This window comes from Ahaetulla prasina, chromosome 4, assembly GCF_028640845.1.
Source record: "Ahaetulla prasina isolate Xishuangbanna chromosome 4, ASM2864084v1, whole genome shotgun sequence".
Taxonomy (NCBI): domain Eukaryota; kingdom Metazoa; phylum Chordata; class Lepidosauria; order Squamata; family Colubridae; genus Ahaetulla; species Ahaetulla prasina.
The window spans coordinates 9,319,536-9,339,429 of record NC_080542.1 but is presented as its reverse complement, the minus strand read 5'-3'; the positions used below and the strand labels follow the sequence as shown (position 1 = coordinate 9,339,429).

At 39.6% G+C, this 19,894-nt stretch overlaps 1 protein-coding gene and 1 gene segment (V, D, J or C); both read left to right on the top strand.

Annotated features, from left to right (window-relative positions):
• The first annotated feature begins 6,274 nt into the window (after nt 1-6,274).
• LOC131197119 (Ig heavy chain V region-like) lies at nt 6,275-6,914 on the top strand. The segment is given in 2 exon segments: nt 6,275-6,410; nt 6,523-6,914. Coding segments are annotated over 2 exon segments (528 nt in total).
• Nucleotides 6,915-14,560: 7,646 nt separating this feature from the next.
• Nucleotides 14,561-18,435, top strand: LOC131197116 (immunoglobulin gamma-1 heavy chain-like). The gene is made up of 3 exons (XM_058180766.1): nt 14,561-14,811; nt 17,843-17,928; nt 18,044-18,435. Exons 1-3 carry the CDS (start codon nt 14,561-14,563, stop codon nt 18,433-18,435), a joined length of 729 nt encoding a protein of 242 aa, XP_058036749.1.
• Nucleotides 18,436-19,894: the final 1,459 nt, after the last annotated feature.

Below are 19,894 nucleotides of genomic sequence, written 5' to 3'. Positions count from 1 at the left end.
GGCTATCCATTTGTCTGAAGAGGTGTAGGGTTTTCTGCCTAGGCAGGGGGTTGGACTAGAAGACCGCCAAGGTCCTTCCCAACTCGGCTATTCTATTTCTATTCTTCATCCTGCAATAGAGGAGGAGTTCATGCAAAACTTGCAATGCTGATGGTTTGCTTCAAAATACGCCCATCCAGGATGAGAGCCTCATTTTCTTTGAAGTTCAGAGACCTCACTGGGACATTCTAGAGCAGGGGTCTCCAACCTTGGTCCCTTTAAGACTTGTGGACTTCAACTTCCAGAGTTCCTCAGTCAGCTTTGCTGGCTAAGGGACTCCGGGAATTGAAGTCCACAAGTCTTAAAGGGACCAAGGTTGGAGAACTCTGCTCTTGGGGGGCACGGTTCTTTGCATTTTGCTTTACAGCCCTGTTCAAATGACTGTCTTCAAAGAATATAAACCCTTCCATTCCCCACCATCCTGTCAGAGCTGAAGAAGCTTCTTGGATGAGAAGGGAAATATCTTCAAAGAAAAACCAGAAAGTCCCGTTGCCTCTTGAAAAAAAAATCTTTGAGACAACCATGACCTGGACAACTGAGAATCTCTATACATACCTAAACCACAAGAAAAGGAGGGCACACAATTTTGACTTTACTTCATGAGCTCTTTATGGGTCCTTGAATGGCTCAGACTGTTAAGACAGCCTGTTATTAACAGCAGCTGCTTGCAATTACTGCAGGTTCAAGTCCCACCAGGCCCAAGGTTGATTCAGCCTTCCATCCTTTATAAGGTAGGTAAAATGAGGACACAGATTGTTGGGGGCAATAAGTTGACTTTGTATATAATATACAAATGGATGAAGACTATTGCTTGACATAGTGTAAGCCGCCCTGAGTCTTCGGAGAAGGGCGGGATATAAATGCAAATAAAAAAAAATAGGAACTTGTTCAGCCTGGAAAACTCCCACCTCTCCTATCCTTCCTTCTGAAAAAGATGGGAGGACACTAAATGCCCATCATTAGGAGCTTCATTCTAGAGTGTTTAGGAAGTCTTTGCACCTAAACTGGTCCATGATATTTCCTGGAAGTTACATCCTTGTTGAACTTCATCAAGTAAGGGCTTTAATGTGGATGGTGGGGTATCATTGGCTTTCTCAAAGATACATACTTTAAACAAGCTTGTGTTATTTTACCACACAACAGTAAGCTTTAAGATCACAACATTTCCACCTCCCCCCTCAAAATGTATCTAGGAATTCTACTAACATGGCCGCTGTCACTTCCCAACTTTTGCTAAAATAGTTGAAGTTAAGTCTGCTAGAGCAGGGGTCTCCAACCTTGGCAACTTTAAGACTTGTGGACTTCAATTCCCAGAGTTCCTCAGCCAGCTTTGCTTCAGCTTTGCTTAAATAGATGCAATTTATCCTTGAACATTCTTGTATGAGAAACGCTGTGAGAGTTGTTTCCAGCTAAATGGTGCTATTAGACAGCAGTGACTTACTACCAAGATTACACTTCTAGTTATGGTCATAAGTCAAGGACTGCTTGCATGCAGATGCACTGCATCATCTTTGTGGAAAAAAAATATTCTCTATTAAATATTAGTCTACTCCTGGACTTCATCAGGTATTTATACAAGTCCCAGTAGGATTTATGCAAAGTCAACATGACTTTCACTTCCTATTTAAACTCTCAGGTGTCTTTTTCAGGCTCATTTCAAAACTCATCCCTCCAAACCTCTTCACAATGACACCTCACTTCTTAATTCTCATCACGCTGGCTGCCCTCTTCAAAGGTTTGTAAATTTGCTCCATCCTAAGCTTTTTCTAGCACTCAGTGAAATTTCATATCTTAACTATGGCTCTTACTTTCTAACCATTTTCCAATTGGTGTTTTGTCATTAGGTGGGCTCTCCCAGGTTGTCCTGACCCAGTCAGATCCAGTGCTGAAGAAACCAGGAGAATCCCATAAACTGACTTGCGCTGTCACCGGATTCAACATTAACAGCTACTATATGGGATGGATCAGGCAGAAACCTGGTCAAGGACTGGAATGGCTTGTTTACTACTACTCATCTAGTACCAACTATTATTCACCAACAATCCAAGGACGGTTTACTGCCTCCAAGGACAGTTCCAACTTTTATCTGCAAATGAACAACCTAAAAGCTGAAGACACGGCTGTCTATTACTGTGCAAGAGACACAGTGAAATAGATCTTGAGGGAGCTCATGCAAAAACCTTTCCTTTCGCTACTGAAATGTCTTTGTAGGAGACAGCAGAGAACCGCAAAATGAGTTGTCTAGCCTCTGCAACAGAGTCACTCAGGCAGAGAAGAGATGGAAATGAAAAGGCAAGACAAAAATATCACCAAAGATATTATTGCTCCACACTTAGTGTGGTTGGACATCTTTCACTCATTGGTTTCTAACTATTTTGCTGTGGTTTCCTGCAGGGTCTTCTTCTTCCAGGACCAGATGACATCTCAAAATGTCTTCCCTTTTCTCTTCAAAGATTCATTTCAGAGAAAGATTCTTGGGATTTCTTCCAGGAGAAGCCATATTCTTCATTAAATATTTTGAATTGTATGGAATTTTCTTTCCGGCAGTTTTTCCCAAATCAAGTTCTGTTTTGAGAAGATCTGCTACATACAACAAAGTATAATGATAATTAGAGGACTGGAGGCTAAAACATATAAAGAACGGTTGCAGGAACTCGGTATGCCTAGTTTAATGAAAAGAAGGACTAGGGGAGACATGATAGCAGCGTTCCAATATCTCAGGGGTTGCCACAAAGAAGAGGGAGTCAAGCTATTCTCCAAAGCACCTAAGGGTAGAACAAGATGCAATGGGTGGAAACTGATAAAGGAAAGAAGCAACTTAGAACTAAGGAGAAATTTCTTAGGAGGAGAAAAAGTAGGAGTTAATAACTGTTCCTGTTCAGGCTTCCCCCTGATTCAATGATCCTATAACTTGTTGCTGGCAATCCTTATGATTTATATTGATATATTGACCATCAATTGTGTTGTAAATGTTGTACCTTGATGAATGTATCTTTTCTTTTACACTGTACACTGAGAGCATATGCACCAAGACAAATTCCTTGTGTGTCCAATCACACTTGGCCAATAAAAAATTCTATTCTATTCTATTCTATTCTATTCTATTCTATTCTATTCTATTCTATTCTATTCTATTTGATTTTCAGACTGCCATGCAGAGGTTCAGTTGGTGCAGACTGGAGGATGTGTTGTGGTCCCTGGACGTTCCCTTCGCCTAACCTGTAAAACATCTAGATTCAACTTTACTTATTGTTATGTCTGCGCCCCCCAAGCTGGGCCCCCTGCCAGAAAGTGACTTGGAAAGTAAGGGGGAAGGGCCATCAGGACTTACCTCTGGAGCACCGGCTTCCCTGGCTCAGCTCCAGGAGCCAGAGGCAGGCCAGGTGGAGGAGATAATGAGGCCTCTGTCCCCTGACTCTTTCCCCCCCAGGCCATGCCTCCAGACCCAGCTGATGGCAATCAGGCCTGGCTGGGCCCTAGGTTTCGTAGGCAGGAGAAGCGGGAACAACAGAAGCAGGGGTGGGGCAGGTCTAGGAAGTGCTGAGTCACACCCTACAGGATATAAAACCAGCAAGAGCTGCTATGCCTCTTTGTAGCAGGCAAATCAACTGCTTAACTAGAGCTGAAGTACTGTTTGTTTCTGCGTGACTTATCGGCATCAAGGGAGATAACAGAGTCACTTGGTAGACGCTCGCTAGTTTGCTGCCAGAGCTGATAGTGCCGGCTAATTAAGCCATCGCTCGGATGGAAGCAAGAGGGGATAGAAAAATTTACTATGCAATAGACTGGATCTGATGGTCCACGGGAAAAAGACTGGAGTGGCTGGCAAGTGTTAGTCAATCACAAGGAACTAAACAGTGGTATAACTCCAAAGTGGAGGGAAGATTCATCATCGCGAGGGACAATTCCCAGATTTCAGTTTATCTCCAGGTGAGCAATTTGAAGCCTGAAGACTCTGCCTTGTATTATTGTGCAAGGGGACACAGTGACTCCATCTGCTTTCCTCCTTGTACAGTTACTCCAGGGGTCCCTTGAGAGGAAATGCCAAGAGCAGAAAGTGCAACGATTCAGCCTCTGTCTTTGGAGACAACGTAGTATGTGCTTCTCGGGTGTCTCCTGTCAAGGCAGACCCAGTGAAGAAACCAGGACAATCCCATAAACTGACTTGCGATGTCACTGGATTCAAACGTTAACAGCCACAGCATGTGTTGGATTGGGCAGAACTCTGGCCAAGGACTGAAATGGCTTGTTTACTAATCCTCATGTAGCATCAATTCTTATTCACTAACAATCCAAGGATGGTTTACTGCCTCCAAGGACAGTTCTAACTTCTATCTGCAAATGAACAACCTAAAAGCTGAAGACACAACTGTCTATTATTGTACAAAATCCTCAGTGAAAGAGATCTTAAGGAATCCTGAAAGGTGTTTTGAGAGGCAACACCCGAGAACCACCAAATGAGTTGTCTAAGCACGACAAATTACTTGTCTAAGGACGCAGTGGCTCAGGGGCTAGGATGTTGAGTTTGTTGATCAAAAGGTCGGCAGCTCAGGGGTTCGAATCCCTAGTGCTGCCGTGTAACAGGGTGAGCTCCCATCACTTGTCCCATCTTCTGCCAACATAGCAGTTTCGAAAGCACACAAAAATGCAAGTAGAAAAAATAGGGACCACCTTTGGTGGGACGGTAACAGCGTTCCGTGCGCGTTTGGCATTGAGTCATGCCGGCCACATGACCACGGAGACGTTTTCGGACAGCGCTGGTTCTTCGGCTTTGAAATGGAGATAAGCACCACCCCCTAGAGTCGGCAACGACTAGCACATATGTGCAAGGGGAACCTTTACCTTTAAGCACCTGGAATAAAATCACTCAGGCAGAGAAGAGATGGAACTGAAAAGAGAAAACAAATATACTGCAAAATAAATTATTACTCTATACTTAGTTTTGTTGAACACCATTCATTTATTGGTTTCCAGCTAGTGTCAGGGTTCCAAGGAACACCCCCAATGAAATAAAGCTCTGAGGGTTGAGGTCCCTCAAAGTTCCAATTTATTAGAGATGTCATGTTTGCACAGCTGGGAAAACCCAAATCTGAAAGCTTCCAGGTTTTCCACACCCAGTTGACAGTTCACAGTCCTGCCCCACAACCACAAGTTCATCACATTGGCCAATCAACTCTTCACACTCAATTGATACAATCTTCAGGCAGTCTCCATCAGACGCAGGATGTCCTTGAATATGGAATGTTGTTATGACTAACTTTCTACCGCTCCAAAAACAACCCCCTCCCAATTTCCCCAGCTAAAATATGTGGCAGTTAAGAAGCAAAAAAAAAAAATTGCCTTCCAAAACCGACAGCTAGTTTGTTGTGGTTTTCTCCAGGTTCGTCATCTTCCAGGGCCAGTTGACATCTCAAAATGTCCCTTTTCTCTTCAGGGATCCATGTCAGAAAGATTCTTGAGATTTTTTCCCATGAGAAGCCATGTTTTTCATTAAATATTTTGAATGGTATGGAATTTCCTCTCCTGCTGGGTTTTATTTCCAACTCAAGTTCTATTTTGAGAAGATCTGCAAAGTATAAACTAAAGGCAGGCAGTGAGAGCTATCACTCTCTTGTGTGTGTGTGTGTGTGTGTGTGTGTGTGTGTGTGTGTGTGTGTGTGTGTGTGTATTGGTAGATTTTCACTGGTATAGGTATGTAGGTCTTGGCATATTCGGGTCTTTTCCCATGTAAGGTTGAGAGTATCTTGGCAACATTTCGACGAGGTCTCACTCATCATCTTCAGGCTGGTGTTTTCGGCTTCGTGCTTGTTTAATTCTGCCAAAATCATCGGCACCAAGATACGCTCCATTTTCTTTGCAAAATAAATAAATAAATAAACAAGTCACAGTGTATGGCAGTCACATGACCATTCAATTTTTTTTTTTTTGGTCAATCTCTGACATTTTTTGCAAAGTGTCTGGGGGGAAAAAAACGTCCATTCGGAACAATGGATTTGTTTAATAATGAGAAGATTCTCTTATTAATCACTGAAAATAATGGTGTCCAGTTATGTGGTTTTCTCTACTTATGACAAGACTGATTTACAACCAAAATACCAGTCCGTAAGTTGAGGACTGCTTTCATCCAGATACACACCATTATCCTTGTCAAAATGATTATCTATTAAATTTCGGTACACTTCTGGACTTCGTGTCACATTTATACAGATCCCGGCAGGGTTTATGCAAAGCCAACATGACTTTCACTTCCTATTTAAACTCTCAATCTCGTTCTCCAGACTCGACTCGAGGTGCAAATCTCATCGCTCCAAACTTCTTCAGAATGACACCCAACTTCTTAATTCTCATCGTGCTAACTGCCTTCTCCAAAGGTCTGTAATTTGCTCCATACTAACCTTTTTCTAGCACTCAAGGAAATTTCATATCTTAACTACTACTCTTGCTTCCTAACCATCATCCAATGTGCTTTGTGTTTTTCATTAGGTGGCCTCTCCCAGGTAGCTCTGACCCAGTCAGATGCGGTACTGAAGAAACCAGGAGAATCCCAGAAATTGACTTGCGCTGCCACTGGATTCAATGTTAATAGCTATTGGATGGATTGGTTCAGGCAGAAACCTGGCCAAGGACTGGAATGGCTTGTTCACTATCACACATCGAGTAGCAACTATTATTCACCGATAATCCGAGGACGTTTTACTGCCTCCAAGGACAGTTCCAACTTCTATCTGCAAATGAACAACCTAAAAGCTGAGGACACGGCTGTCTATTATTGTGCAAGAGACACAGTGAGAGAGATCTTAAGAGATCTCATGCAAAAACTTTTCCTTTCACTACCGAAACATCTCAAGAGGGGACACCCGAGAACCACCAAATGAGTTGTCTAACCATCTGGAACAAAGTCACTCAGACGGAGAAGGGAAGAAAACTGAAAAGGCAAAATAAATATACCCCAAAATATATTATTACGCTACACTTAGTGTGGCTGAACAACATTCACTCATTGGTTTCCAACTATTTTGCTGTGGTTTCTTCTTCTTCTTCCAGGACCTCAAAACATGCTCCTTTCCCTTTTCAAGGATTCATTTCATGAGAAGCAATATTCTTCATTAAATATTTTGAATTGTATGGAATTTCCTTTCCTGCTGTTTTCTCAAGTCAAGTTCCATTTTGAGAAGATCTGCTAGATACAGCAAGGTATAACCTAAAGCAGGGGTCTCCAACCTTGGTCCCTTTAAGACTTGTGGACTTCAACTCTCACAGTTCCTCAGCCAAGGTTGGAGACCCCTGACCTAAAGGCAGGCAAATCAGCTAAAATCATAGATTGTTGCAAGTCGGATTCAGATGTACTTCCCATCTTTCTTATACCCCAGTGAATCAAGGGGGTAGATGTCTGAATTTCTTCCAAATATTACTTGGTGATCACAGGTCTGCAAAACCTGCCTCAGCTCCCTTTTCCTTAGTAACACTGTGTGTCAAAGTGACCTGTCCATTGATGTCTGCATTGTTTCCCCTTTTATGCAAGCTATGCTTAATGTTTAATGAAAAGAAGGACTAGGGGAGACATGACAGCAGTGTTCCAATATCTCAGAGTTGCCACAAAGAAGAGGGAGTCGGGCTGTTCTCCAAAGCACCTGAGGGTAGAACAAGAAGCAATGGGTGGAAACTAATTAAGGAGAGAAGCAACTTAGAACTAAGGAGAAATTTCCTGACAGTTAGAACAATTCATCAGTGGAACAACTTGCCTGCAGAAGTTGTGAATGCTCCAACACTGGAAATTTTTTTTTTATTGAAAGAGTTTTAAAAAAACAAAAACATTTTCCCCCTTTTTCCCCCCTCCCTCCCAAAAACAAAACAAAACACCCCTCCTCCCCACCCCCGGCTTCCGGTCAATCACAAGGTAAAGTCCAATCCAAATAACCACATCCAAAGCTTTTCGTCTCCCAACCCCCTCCCCATTACATAAAATAACTTTCTAATTATTCAAAGGCAATCTGATATTTCTTAATCTGATATCTGTTTTGTAGATAATCAATCCATTTTTTCCATTCAATTAAATAACTTTCCTGCGTATTGTCTTTTAAAAACGCTGAGATTTTAGCCATCTCAGCCAAATTAATAACTTTCAATATCCATTCTTCTATTGTAGGTATCTCTTCTTTCTTCCAGTATTGTCCAATCAACAGTCTTGCTGCTGTTATTAAGTTCAAAATCAATTTAGTCTCAATCCCTGTACAATCCATTATAATTCCCAAAAGGAAAAATTGTGGCAGGAACTTTATCTTCTTCTTCAGTACATTTTGAATAATCCACCAAATTCTTATCCAAAAGACCTTAATTTTCTTGCAAGTCCACCAAATATGAAAATATGTAGCATCATCACAATCACACCTCCAACATTTCGCTTGGGTATTAGGATACATACATGATAATTTTTTGGGATCTAAATGCCATCTATAAAACATCTTATAAAAATTTTCCCTTAAATTCTGTGCTTGTGTAAACTTAACATTTCTAACCCAGATTTTCTCCCATGTTTCCAACATTATTGGTTCCTGAATATTCTGTGCCCATTTTATCATACAATCCTTTACCAAATCCTTTTCCGAATCTATTTCAAGCAACACATTATACAATCTCTTTATATGCTCCTGGGTCTGATTTCTAATTTGCTTTATTAAATTTTCCTCCCTTTGCATTATACCAATTTTTTGATCTTCTTTCCATCTAGCACTTATTTGCCCATATTGAAACCAAGTATAATACTCATATTGTCTAATCTTAATTCCCTCTATTTTCATTAATTCTCGTATTTTATCTAATAATGGTTCCAGAGTCAAAACAAACAATAATGGTGATAAGGGACATCCCTGTCTTGTTCCTTTCGCAATCTTAATAACTTCTGTCAAACTACCATTTACTATAATCTGTGCTGTTTGCTCTCCATAAATCGCTTTAATTATTCTAATAAAACAGTCTCCAAATTGCATTTTCTCTATTAATTTAAATAAAAAATCCCAATGCAATCGATCAAAGGCTTTCTCTGCATCCAAAAAAATAAGTGCCGCTGAAGTATTCTTCTTTTCCAAATATTCCAATATATTAATAATCTGTCTAACATTATTCCTCATCTGCCTCCCTTTTATAAAACCAGATTGATCAGTATGAATTCTTTGTTGTAAAACTAACATTAATCTATTTGCTATTATTTTTACAAAATCTTATAATCATTATTTAAAAGTGAAATCGGCCTATAGTTACCAGGTTTAGAGCAGTCTTGCTCCTCTTCGGTATCAGTGAAATAAAAGATGTTTTCCATGACGGGGTATTCCACTCCTAATTGTATCTGATTAAATAATTCTTTAAGTGGGCCTAATATTTCATCCTGTGTTTTTATAATAAGTTGCTGTAAGACCATCTGTACCAGGGTTTTCCCATTTTAATTGTTTAATTGCCTCCACTATTTCTCCAGTAGCTATCGGCCGTTCAGCTCCTCCTCTGTTCTAATGTTAGAATATTCACCTTATAATCTTTCAAATAATCATAAATGTCCCTATCCAATATTTTGTCTTTTGCATATAGTGCAGTATAAAATTCTGAGAATGCCTTTTAATTTTATCCTGTTGGTATATCTCTTTACCTTTATATTCTATTTTTTGTATGACACGTGCTTTCTGTTTCTTCCTTAAATTATATGCCAACCATCTCCCAGGTTTATTTGCATTACAAAAGGTATTATGTTTAGCATATTGTATATTCGTTGCCACCTGGTCTGCCATTAACATATTAAATTGACTCTGTAATATTTTTATAGCCTCTTTAAGTTTATGATCTTGTGGGTTTTGAATTAATAACTGTTGCTTCCTTTGAATTTCTTCTTCCAAATATCTTCCCTTCCCTTGTTTATTATTCCTTTGCCTGTTGTCCAAATAAAATCAATATCCTCTAATAAATGCTTTGCTCGCTTCCCACACAGTTCCTATAGGTGTCCCTTTGTACATATTAAAATCAAAAAATTCTTTTAACTGTTTCTTACAATAAGTTACATTATCCTCATATCTAAACAGATTTTCATTCAACCTCCATGTTCTACCACCTTTTTTCCCTTGTAATAATTCCATCCATACTGGGCTATGGTCAGTTAAACACCTCGGAAATATCTTCGTTTTCTTCACCCTAGAAAGCAAGTCATTAGAAATTAAAATAAAATCAATGCGTGAAAAAGATTGATGCCTATCAGAAAAAAAAGTAAAATCTCTCTCATCTGGATTCCGTAACCTCCATATATCTCTAAACTCAAAGTCTTCCATCATTTCAAAAAGATTTTGGTAATTTTGCATGTATAGGTATCTTCTTGGAGGAGGTTCTCTTATCCTTCTTGTATCAATTACTCCATTCCAGTCTCCTAATAAAATAAACGAACTATAATCCCAGAGGGTCAACCTCTCATGTAACATTTTGTAAAACTTTTCTTGTTGCTGATTAGGTGCATAAATACCTATCAACAAAGTCTTTTTTGCATCTATCACCAGTTCAATAGCAATAAATCTTCCTTGAATATCTGCCTCAATTAGCTTAGCTGGTATATCCTTCCTGATATATACAACAATTCCATGCTTCTTTTCCAAAGCTGATGCAACAAAATGGTTACCCAATTTTGAATTAATTAAATATTTTTGGTCTGATAATTTTATATGTGTCTCTTGCAAACAAATCACATCATTTTTAAATTGTTTCAAGTAGTGAAATATTTTCCTTCTTTTCTGAGCTGAATTCAAGCCATTAACATTCCATGACAAGATTCTATTTGCCATTACTGGCCTCCTTGCTCCTCCTCCGGTATCTTCCGTCTAGCTCCTCCCACAGCTTCCATAATGGGATCCTGACTTTTACTTTGAGACTGTTGCTCTTCTTTACGCTTAAGGGCTCCTCTTGTCACCCTTTGCTCTTGTGGTTCCTCTAATACTGGCAGCAATAAAGGCTCTTGGGTCACCACGCCTTCTTGAGTCTCTTGAAGTTTTTCTATCACTTCTATTTCGACTTTCAAAACTGTAGAAAGAAAATCCTTTGCCTTTAAAACCGTGTCAATTCTATATCTCCTTCCTTGATAGAATAGTGTCAGTCCAACTGGCACCTCCCATCTGAATTGAATCTGATGTTTTTTAAGTTCTTGTGTAAAAAAAGCAAATTCCTTCCTGTCTCTTAACATCTTTGAAGGAATCTCTTTCAACACCTTCAACTCCTGTTCTCCAATTTTTAAAGTTGTCTGATATGAAACTTGCAGAATTTGATTTCTCATAGTCCTTTTCACAAAATAAACCACAATGTCCGAGGAAGCTTTCTCTGTCTTGCAATCCAAGAATTAACTCTATATATTTTATCAATTTGGTAAGCTACCTCTTGGGGTCCGCTTCAATAAATTCAGCCAATGCTTCTGATATAATTTTTCTTAAGTCTTCTCCACGCTCTTCTGCATACCACGAATTCTAAGAGCTCCTTCCATAAGTTTATATTGTAATATCACAACCTGATCTTCATTTTGATCCACTTTTTCTGAACACCTTTCATTTGTCTTCTAAATACTTATTTGACTGAGAGATCTGTTGCATTTCCACTTCCAATCCTTCAATTTTTACTCAGTCCTTGAACTGCCATAAGAATATCTTCTCTTATTTTTGCATTAAAATTCTCCATCATCTCTTTTGCCTATCTTCAGAAAGTTTTAATTGTTCTTTCAATATTTCCTCAAGACTTGGTTCAGATCCCTTCTTCCAGAAGGCTTTAAAGGTTTAGCTGCCATTCTGTCTTCAAAAGAATCAGGAATTCAAACTTAATAACTCTCCTTCCCTCCTTTCAGTATAAAAACTCCGTTTGTAACAATCCACAAGTAACGCTGCTTCATCGTACTAAAAAATTTTTACTTTCACTTTTAGACGCCATTTTAAAAGTCAATTAATCAAAGACAAAGAAAGGTTTCAAATTTCAAAAAGGGAGTCGGTACTTGCCGTGCTGATTCTGCATCAAAGATCGAACGCTTGTGAAATTCCCGTCTGCTTGGAATATCAATCAATTTAATAAGTCCTCTAGAGCAGAAGCGACATTCCTCTCCTTTTCCCTGATAAAAACAGGGGCGTGCTGAAGTTGGAAGGAGTGGAATTCGGTGGGGTCATAAATCCAGGAAAATTCGCTCTTGAGAGCAAACCCCCTGTCAGACCTGCCACTCTTCCACAATTCTGATAATCTCTTTCACCCAGAGATTATGCTAAGCTCAGTGAACAGTGATTTATTTTCTGTTTCACTGACTTTTACAATTTTCTAACACGGAGTGCTCTGTTTGAGCACCCAGCAGGAGGGTGACGTCACTGGAGCCCAACACTGGAAATTTTTAAGAACATGTTGGATAACCATTTGTCTGAAGTGGTGTAGGGTTTCCTGTCTTAGCAGGGGGTTGGACTAGAAGGCCTCCAAGGTCCCTTCCAACTTTGTTGTTGTTGTTGTTGTTGTTGTTGTTGTTGTTATTATTATGCTAATGTCTGAATCAAGTGACTCATCTCTTGTTTAGTATTCAATTGTCAAACCTCAAAGCTAGTCCAGGAAAGGAAACCGAAGCCGTAGAACAATATTACATTCAGGAGAATGATACAGCAGTAAAGTATTAAAACTCTGAATTCTAATTTTTATTAGGAATCTTTACAAGAACATACACCAAAGAAATTAAATATCTGATTTTACACTTTGCATGAATAACGTATGCACAAAATTGGAAACAGGAAGAGATACCAACACATGACGAAGTGATAGGGAAAGTTTTAGAGTGTGCCGAAATGGACAAGTGAACAAAAAAAATTAAAGAGAAAGAAGAGACAGATTATTATACAATCTGGAATAAATGGTACGAATGGCTTGAGTCTAGAAATAAAGGGGGGGGGAAATAAAGGGGAGAAACTAGAATGTACAGAATGTATTAGGAATGTATAATATTTAAACAAAAAATATATAAGAATCTAGAAAAGTAAAGCTATTAATATTAGATAATTTAATGTAAGTAAAGAAAAGGGGATAAGAAAGAAAATAAAATAACAAATGTGATATGGGGGGAAAGGTATAAAAGTGAGAGAAGACTTAGAAATGCTATTTTAAAAGAGGAAATATTTAAATGTTATATATTGTGTGTCTGTCAGATTGTGTAAAATAAAATTTTAAAACAACAACAACTCTGAATGCCCATTCCCATGTTTTACATACTCTGTGAGAATGAGGGAGGGTCTTGTAAGAGATTTTTTCATGTGACTGTTCTCCCCCAGCTCAAGTTCTTCTGATAGTTCTTCTGGTAGTGGCTCTTCACAGGGGCTTCTCTTGAAGGTCATTTCTAATGTGAATTGTTTGATAATTTATAGGGATATGCACTTTGGCCAATATAAATCTTCTAATGTGTTAATTACACTAATTACAGGTTCTGTTAGAGATTCTGTTTATACCACCACTGATAAAACAAAGTGTACAGTCACCATGTGCTTTCCTGCTTAACAGTTTTAACTTTAACAGGAGACAGGAAACTTTACTTAGAACAAAAGAGTATAGACTATATACTATAGATCCAAACTTGGAAATACTGCCATCTACTGCCTGAATACTACTGTAGTTGTTGCACAAAGATACTTCAAAGTGCAAGTTATTACCTATAAAGCCATAGGATCAGGTTACTTGCCTTAATTATTTCCCTCTGATTGTCCCTTAATGCCCACCAGAACTGGCAGTGCAGGCCTGCCCGAGGATGGGATCCATTTTCTTCAGTACATTTTATTTATTTATTTATTTATTTATTTATTTATTTATTTATTTATTTATTTATTTATTTATTTATTTATTTATTTATTTATTTATTTATTTAGTCAAATACATATTAAACAATATACTGTATATAAGCATGAATTGAATACATAAAATGAATACAACTAAAGGGAACATTAGGACAGGGACCGTAGGCATGCTGGTGCTCTTATGCACGCCCCTTACAGACCTCTTAGGAAGGGGGGGAGGTCAACAGTAGACAGTCTTTGGTTAAAGTTTTGGGGATTTTGGGATGAGACCACGGAGTCTGGTGGTGGATTCCAGGCATTAACAACTATTTATCTAATAGTGCCAGTTTACAGGAAAAGGAGTCAGTTGCGCTGACCATAAGTTGGAAATGTTCACATGTTTCTGCAGTCCTCAAGAAAGCATGCCCTTATAATATGGAGATAATGCAAATTAATTCAACAGCTTCATCTCCTTAAAAGCAGTTCTTGAAAACACGCATCTGCAGAGCCAATCAACCAAGTAGCCCCAAGAAAATAAATCAGAACTGGAAATATGCTTCTTTGGACTTTCCTCTTGTTCCTTATTCATCTTTCAGGTAGATCTACTCTCATAACCAAAAGTAGGACTTAATGACTGTTCCTGTTCAGTTTCCTCCTCATTTGCTCTTGATGTTTGATTTTCAGGCTGCCATGCAGAGGTGAAGTTGGTGGAGACTGGAGGGGGTATGGTAATCCCTGGAGGTTCCCTTCGCCTAACCTGTAAAGCATCTGGATTCAACTTTACTAACTATGAAATGTACTGGATCCGACAGTCTCCAGGAAAAGGACTGGAGTGGGTGGCAACAGTTAGCCGACCAGAAGGGACTAAACAGTGGTATAAGTCCAAAGTGGAAGGAAGATTCTCCATCTCCAGAGACAATTCCCAGACTTCAGCTTATCTCCAGATGAACAATTTGAAGCCTGAAGACTCTGCCTTGTATTATTGTGCAAGAGAACACAGTGACTGCGTCTGCTTTCCTCCTTGTACAATTACTCCAGGGGTCCCTTGAGAGGAAGAGCCAAGAGCAAAAACCACAACATTCAGTTTTCGTCCCTGGAGGTTATCTGCCAGCAAGGACTAATTCTCACCCACAGAAACAAGAAAGCAACCAGAGTGGCAGAGAAAGTAAAGAGGAATGGAAAATGAGGAGGACATTTTTTTTTATTTCATTTTGTCACAACAGTATACACAAACATCGACATAAAACAACACCACATCATAAAAGAAATATATATATATAAGCAAAAGTATGCAGTAACTATGTTAGTTTGATATAATGAAGGGAACAATAGGACAGGAACGGTAGGCACTTTTGTGCTCTTATGCACGCCCCTTATTCCCAATTACATTCCCACTCTTTTCAGGAATACTGTGCTCCCAGATTTGCATGCAACATTCAAGTCTCATTTTTGCAATCTTTAGAATAGAATAGAATAGAATAGAATAGAATAGAATAGAATAGAATAGAATAGAATAGAATAGAATAGAATAGAATAGAATAGAATAGAATTTTTTATTGGCCAAGTGTGATTGGACACCCAAGGAATTTGTCTTGGTGCATTCGCTCTCGGTGTACATAAAAGTAAAGATAAGTTCAACAAGGTACAACACTTACAACACTTAATGATGGTCATAGGGTACAAATAAGCAATCAGGAAACAATCAATATCAATATAAATCGTAAGGATTACCAGCAACAAAGTTACAGTCATACAGTCATAAGTGGAAAGAGATTGGTGATGGGAACTATGAGAAGATTAATTGTAGTGCAGATTCAGTAAATAGTCTGACAGTGTTGAGGGAATTATTTGTTTAGCAGAGTGATGGCCTTCGGGAAAAAACTGTTCTTGTGTCTAGTTGTTCTGGTGTACAGTGCTCTATAGTGTCGTTTTGAGGGTAGGAGTTGAAACAGTTTATGTCCAAGATGTGAGGGATCTGTAAATATTTTCACGGCCCTCTTCTTGATTCTTTCTTGAAATCTTTGTGAACCTCATTTTCCACATAATTTTCATTAAATGTTTTGTTAAATGTTTAATGAGAGAATTTCCTCTACTGCTGCTTTTCCCAAATAAAATTTTGTTTTGGGGAGATTTGCTAATTACAATAAAATGTCACCTTTAGGGAGGCTCAGTGAGTTGTAGCTCTCTTTTAAGAATCCCCCCCCCAAAAAGGTCAGGTATATACCACAATCTTGCAGGTCTAATTGTGAATGATCCAACAGTGGACATTTTAAAGAAGAGATAGGAGGAGGAGGAGGGGGGGAGGAGGAGGAGGAGGAGGAGGAGGAGGAGGAGGAGGAGAAGGAGGAGGAGGAGGAGGAGGAGGAGGAGAAGGAGAAGGAGAAGGAGAAGGAAGGAGAAAGAAGGGAGAAAGGAGAAGAAGGGAAAACAAGGAGGAGAATTAGAATTAGAATTAGAATTCCTTGATTTGGACATGAAGGTGTTGTCTTAAAGGACTGGCAGAAGTTGTGCTGATGTTTGCTGAAGTTTTGCTTTGTGCTTTGAGAGTGACGGCTGCAGTAAAATTTTCCAGAAGTTCAGCTTAACTTCTTGTAACTTCATGGACCTATCTGGGAGCAACATGGAAGTGATTTACCACTATTTTTTTCTAGGATGTTTTATCAACCAATTAAATAGGAGCTAGCAGTGTGCGGCGGCAGCCAATTACTGCAGGTTCGAGCCCGGCCCAAGGTTGACTCAGCCTTCCATCCTTTATAAGGTAGGTAAAATGAGGACCCAGATTGTTGGGGGGGCAATAAGTTGACTTTGTAAAAATATACAAATAGAATGAGACTATTGCCTTATACACTGTAAGCCGCCCTGAGTCTTCGGAGAAGGGCGGGGTATAAATGTAAACAAAAACAAAAAAACAAAACAAAACAAAAAACAAAAAAGCCAATGCAATCCTAAATCGCATTAACAGAGGGATACACTCAAGATCTAGTGAGGTACTAATACCACTCTATGAAGCCTTAGTAAGGCCACACCTAGAATACTGCTTCCAGTTTTGGCACCGCTCTATAAAAAACATGTTGAGACTCTAGAAAGAGTGCAGAGAAGAGCAACCAGGATGATTAGGGGACTGGAGGCTAAAACATACGATGAACGGTTGCAGGAATTGGTTATATCTACTTTAATGATGGGAAGGACCAAGGGAACCATGATAGAAGTTTTCCAATATTTGGGGGGCTGCCACAGAGAGGAGGGGGTCAAGCTATTTTCCAAGGCACCTGAAGGCCAGACAAGGAATAATGGATGGAAACAAGGGAAGATTCAACCTAGAAATAAGGAGAAATTTCCTGACAATGAGAACAATCAACCCATGGAACAAAAGTTGCCTTCGGAAGTTGTGGGAGTCTCATCATTGGAAGCTTTCAAGAAGAGACTGGACTGCCATTTGTCAAAAATGGTGTAGGGTCTCCTGCTCAGGCAGGGTGGGGGGGAGGTTGGACTAGATGATCTACAAGGACCCTTCCAACTCTGTTTGACTGAAATGGTGTAGGGCTCCCATGCAAAAACCTTTCCTTTTGCCACTGAAATTTCTCCAGAGGATCACAAAATGAATTCACTATATTCTGGAACCATATCTGCTCTCCTGCTATTTTCCCAAGTCAAGTTATATTTTGGAATCTGCTAGACGCAGCAAAGTATCTGTGATACTGTGTCACCCTTTGGAACAATGGATTTGCTTAACAACCAAAAATTCTCTTATCAATCACTGAAAAGGTTGAAAATTTGTATCCAGTCATGTGGTTGCCTCTACTTATGGCAGCACCGAGTAACTGCCAAAATTCCAGTCCGTAAGTTGAGGACTGCTTGCTACCACACACACTCTATCATCATCTATTCTCAACTAAATTTCAGTACGCTTCTGAACTTCATCTCATATTTATACAGGTACCGGCAGGGTTTATGCAAAGCCAACAAGACTTTCACTTCCTATTAAAACTCTCAATCTGCTTCTTCAGGTTCAACTCAAGGCGCCAATCTCATTCCTTTTTCACAATGACATCCCACTCGTTCATTCTCATCATGCTGGCTGCCTTCTCCAAAGGTTTGTAGTTTGGTCGATGTTAAAGTTTTTTCTAGCACTCAAGGAAATTTCACATCTTTACTACGGTTCTTATTTTCTACATCTCATCCAATTGTGCATTGTCTTTTCTCATTAGGTGGCCTCTCCCAGGTAGCTCTGACCCAGTCAGATGCAGTGCTGAAGAAACCAGGAGAATCCCATAAATTGACTTGCGCTGTCACTGGATTCAACGTTAACAGCTACTATATGGGATGGATCAGGCAGAAACCTAGCCAAGGACTGGAATGGCTTGTTTCCTACTACACGTCTAGTAGCAACTATTATTCACCAACAATCCAAGGACGGTTTCTTGCCTCCAAAGACAGTTCCAACTTCTATCTGCAAATGAACAACCTAAAAGCTGAGGACACAGCTGTCTATTATTGTGCAAGAGACACAGTGAGAGAGATCTTAAGAGATCTCATGCAAAAACTTTTCCTTTCACTACTGGAATGTCTCAAGAGGGGACACCCGAGAACCACCAAATAAGTTGTCTAAGCATCTGGAAAAAAATCACTCAGGCAGACAACGGATGTAACTGAAAAGACAAAACAAATATACCCCAAAATATATTATTACTCTATACTTAGTGTGGTTGACGTTCATTCACTTATAGGTTTCCAGCTGGTTTGCTGTGGTTTCCTCCAGGTTCTTCTTCTTCGAGGGCCAGAGGACATCTCAAAATGTCTTTCCTTTTCTCTTCAGTAATTCATTTCAGAAAATTTCCTGGGATTTTTTCCATGAGAAGCCATATTCTTCGTGAAATGTTTTGAATTGTATGGAATTTCCTTTCCCTGCTGTTTTTCCCACATCTAGTTCTATTTTGAGAAGATCTGGTAGATACAACAGAATATCAATGAAAGGCAAGCAGTGTGAATTCTGCCTCTCCTTTCAAATGTTAAAAAAAGAAGTCAGTTAAAGTTACCGAATCTTGGAAGTCTGATTCATTTGTATTTCCAATCCTTCTAATACTCCAAAGAATCAATAATTGTTTGAATGGTTTCCAAATATTATCTGGTGATTGCAAATCTGCAAAACTGCTTCAGCTCCCTATTCCTGTTCTGTTTCCCTTCCCCCAATACTCCCAGCAAAGAGTCCGTCAGAGGCCTTCCCTTTTTTTTCCCTTTTATTTACATAGATACATGTCCTGGCCACGTCTACCCACGGGCCTGCCAAGTTTCTGGAGATAACGAGGAAATTATAGATAAGGCCAGAATTACTCACGAATATATTCTTCCCTCCATGAATTAGCTCGCGCCAAATTCATTGCTTTGTCCAAGACAAAAAACCAGGAAGTCCCGCCTCCTATTTATAGTCTCTGCAGATGTCACTGCATGACAATTATGACTTGGCTTTGTCCCAACTCTTCCGCTGCTGCGCACGCCGATCAAGCCTTCGTAATCTTGCGTCCCTCCAAAACTGTTCTTGGGGCGTTGCCAAATCAGAAGAAGGCCCGGGAGAATCAGGCCTTGCCGGCCCCTCCCTTTGAGTGGGTGCCAGGGAGGGAGAGGGCTCAAGAGAAGCAGGGCTTGCCAGGTCTTCTCCCTCATTTTCTGAATCATCCGAGTCCAGGAGTCTGGGTCCAGGAACCTGGGTCACAACAATTCCTTTGTAACAATGATTGTGTCATTTTGTCAAAGCAACCTGTCCATTGATGTTTGCATTGTTTCTTCTTCAATGGAAACTGAATCAAGTGACTCATTCCTTATTCAGCATTCAGTTGTCAAACCTCCAAGCTAGTTTAGACAAGGAAGCCCAACCCATACACATCTATAGTATTTTCATTAGAAAGATACAGTAATAATGTTTCAACTTTGAATGCACTTCCCCCTCCTTCCTTGAATGTTGTGAGAATGAGGGAGAGTCTTGTAAGAGGTTTTATCATGTGACTTTTCTCCCCCAGACTCAGGTTCTTCTGATAATTATTTCTGGTAGTGGCTCTTTACAG

Coding starts and splice junctions, on each gene's coding strand:
- LOC131197116 (XM_058180766.1), top strand. CDS start 14,561: ATGGTAATCCCTGGAGGTTCCCTTCGCCTAACCTGTAAAGCATCTGGA. Junction 14,812..17,842: donor AAGCCTGAAGACTCTGCCTT/GTATTATTGTGC, acceptor CTGCTTCTTCAG/GTTCAACTCAAGGCGCCAAT. Junction 17,929..18,043: donor GCTGGCTGCCTTCTCCAAAG/GTTTGTAGTTTG, acceptor TTTTCTCATTAG/GTGGCCTCTCCCAGGTAGCT.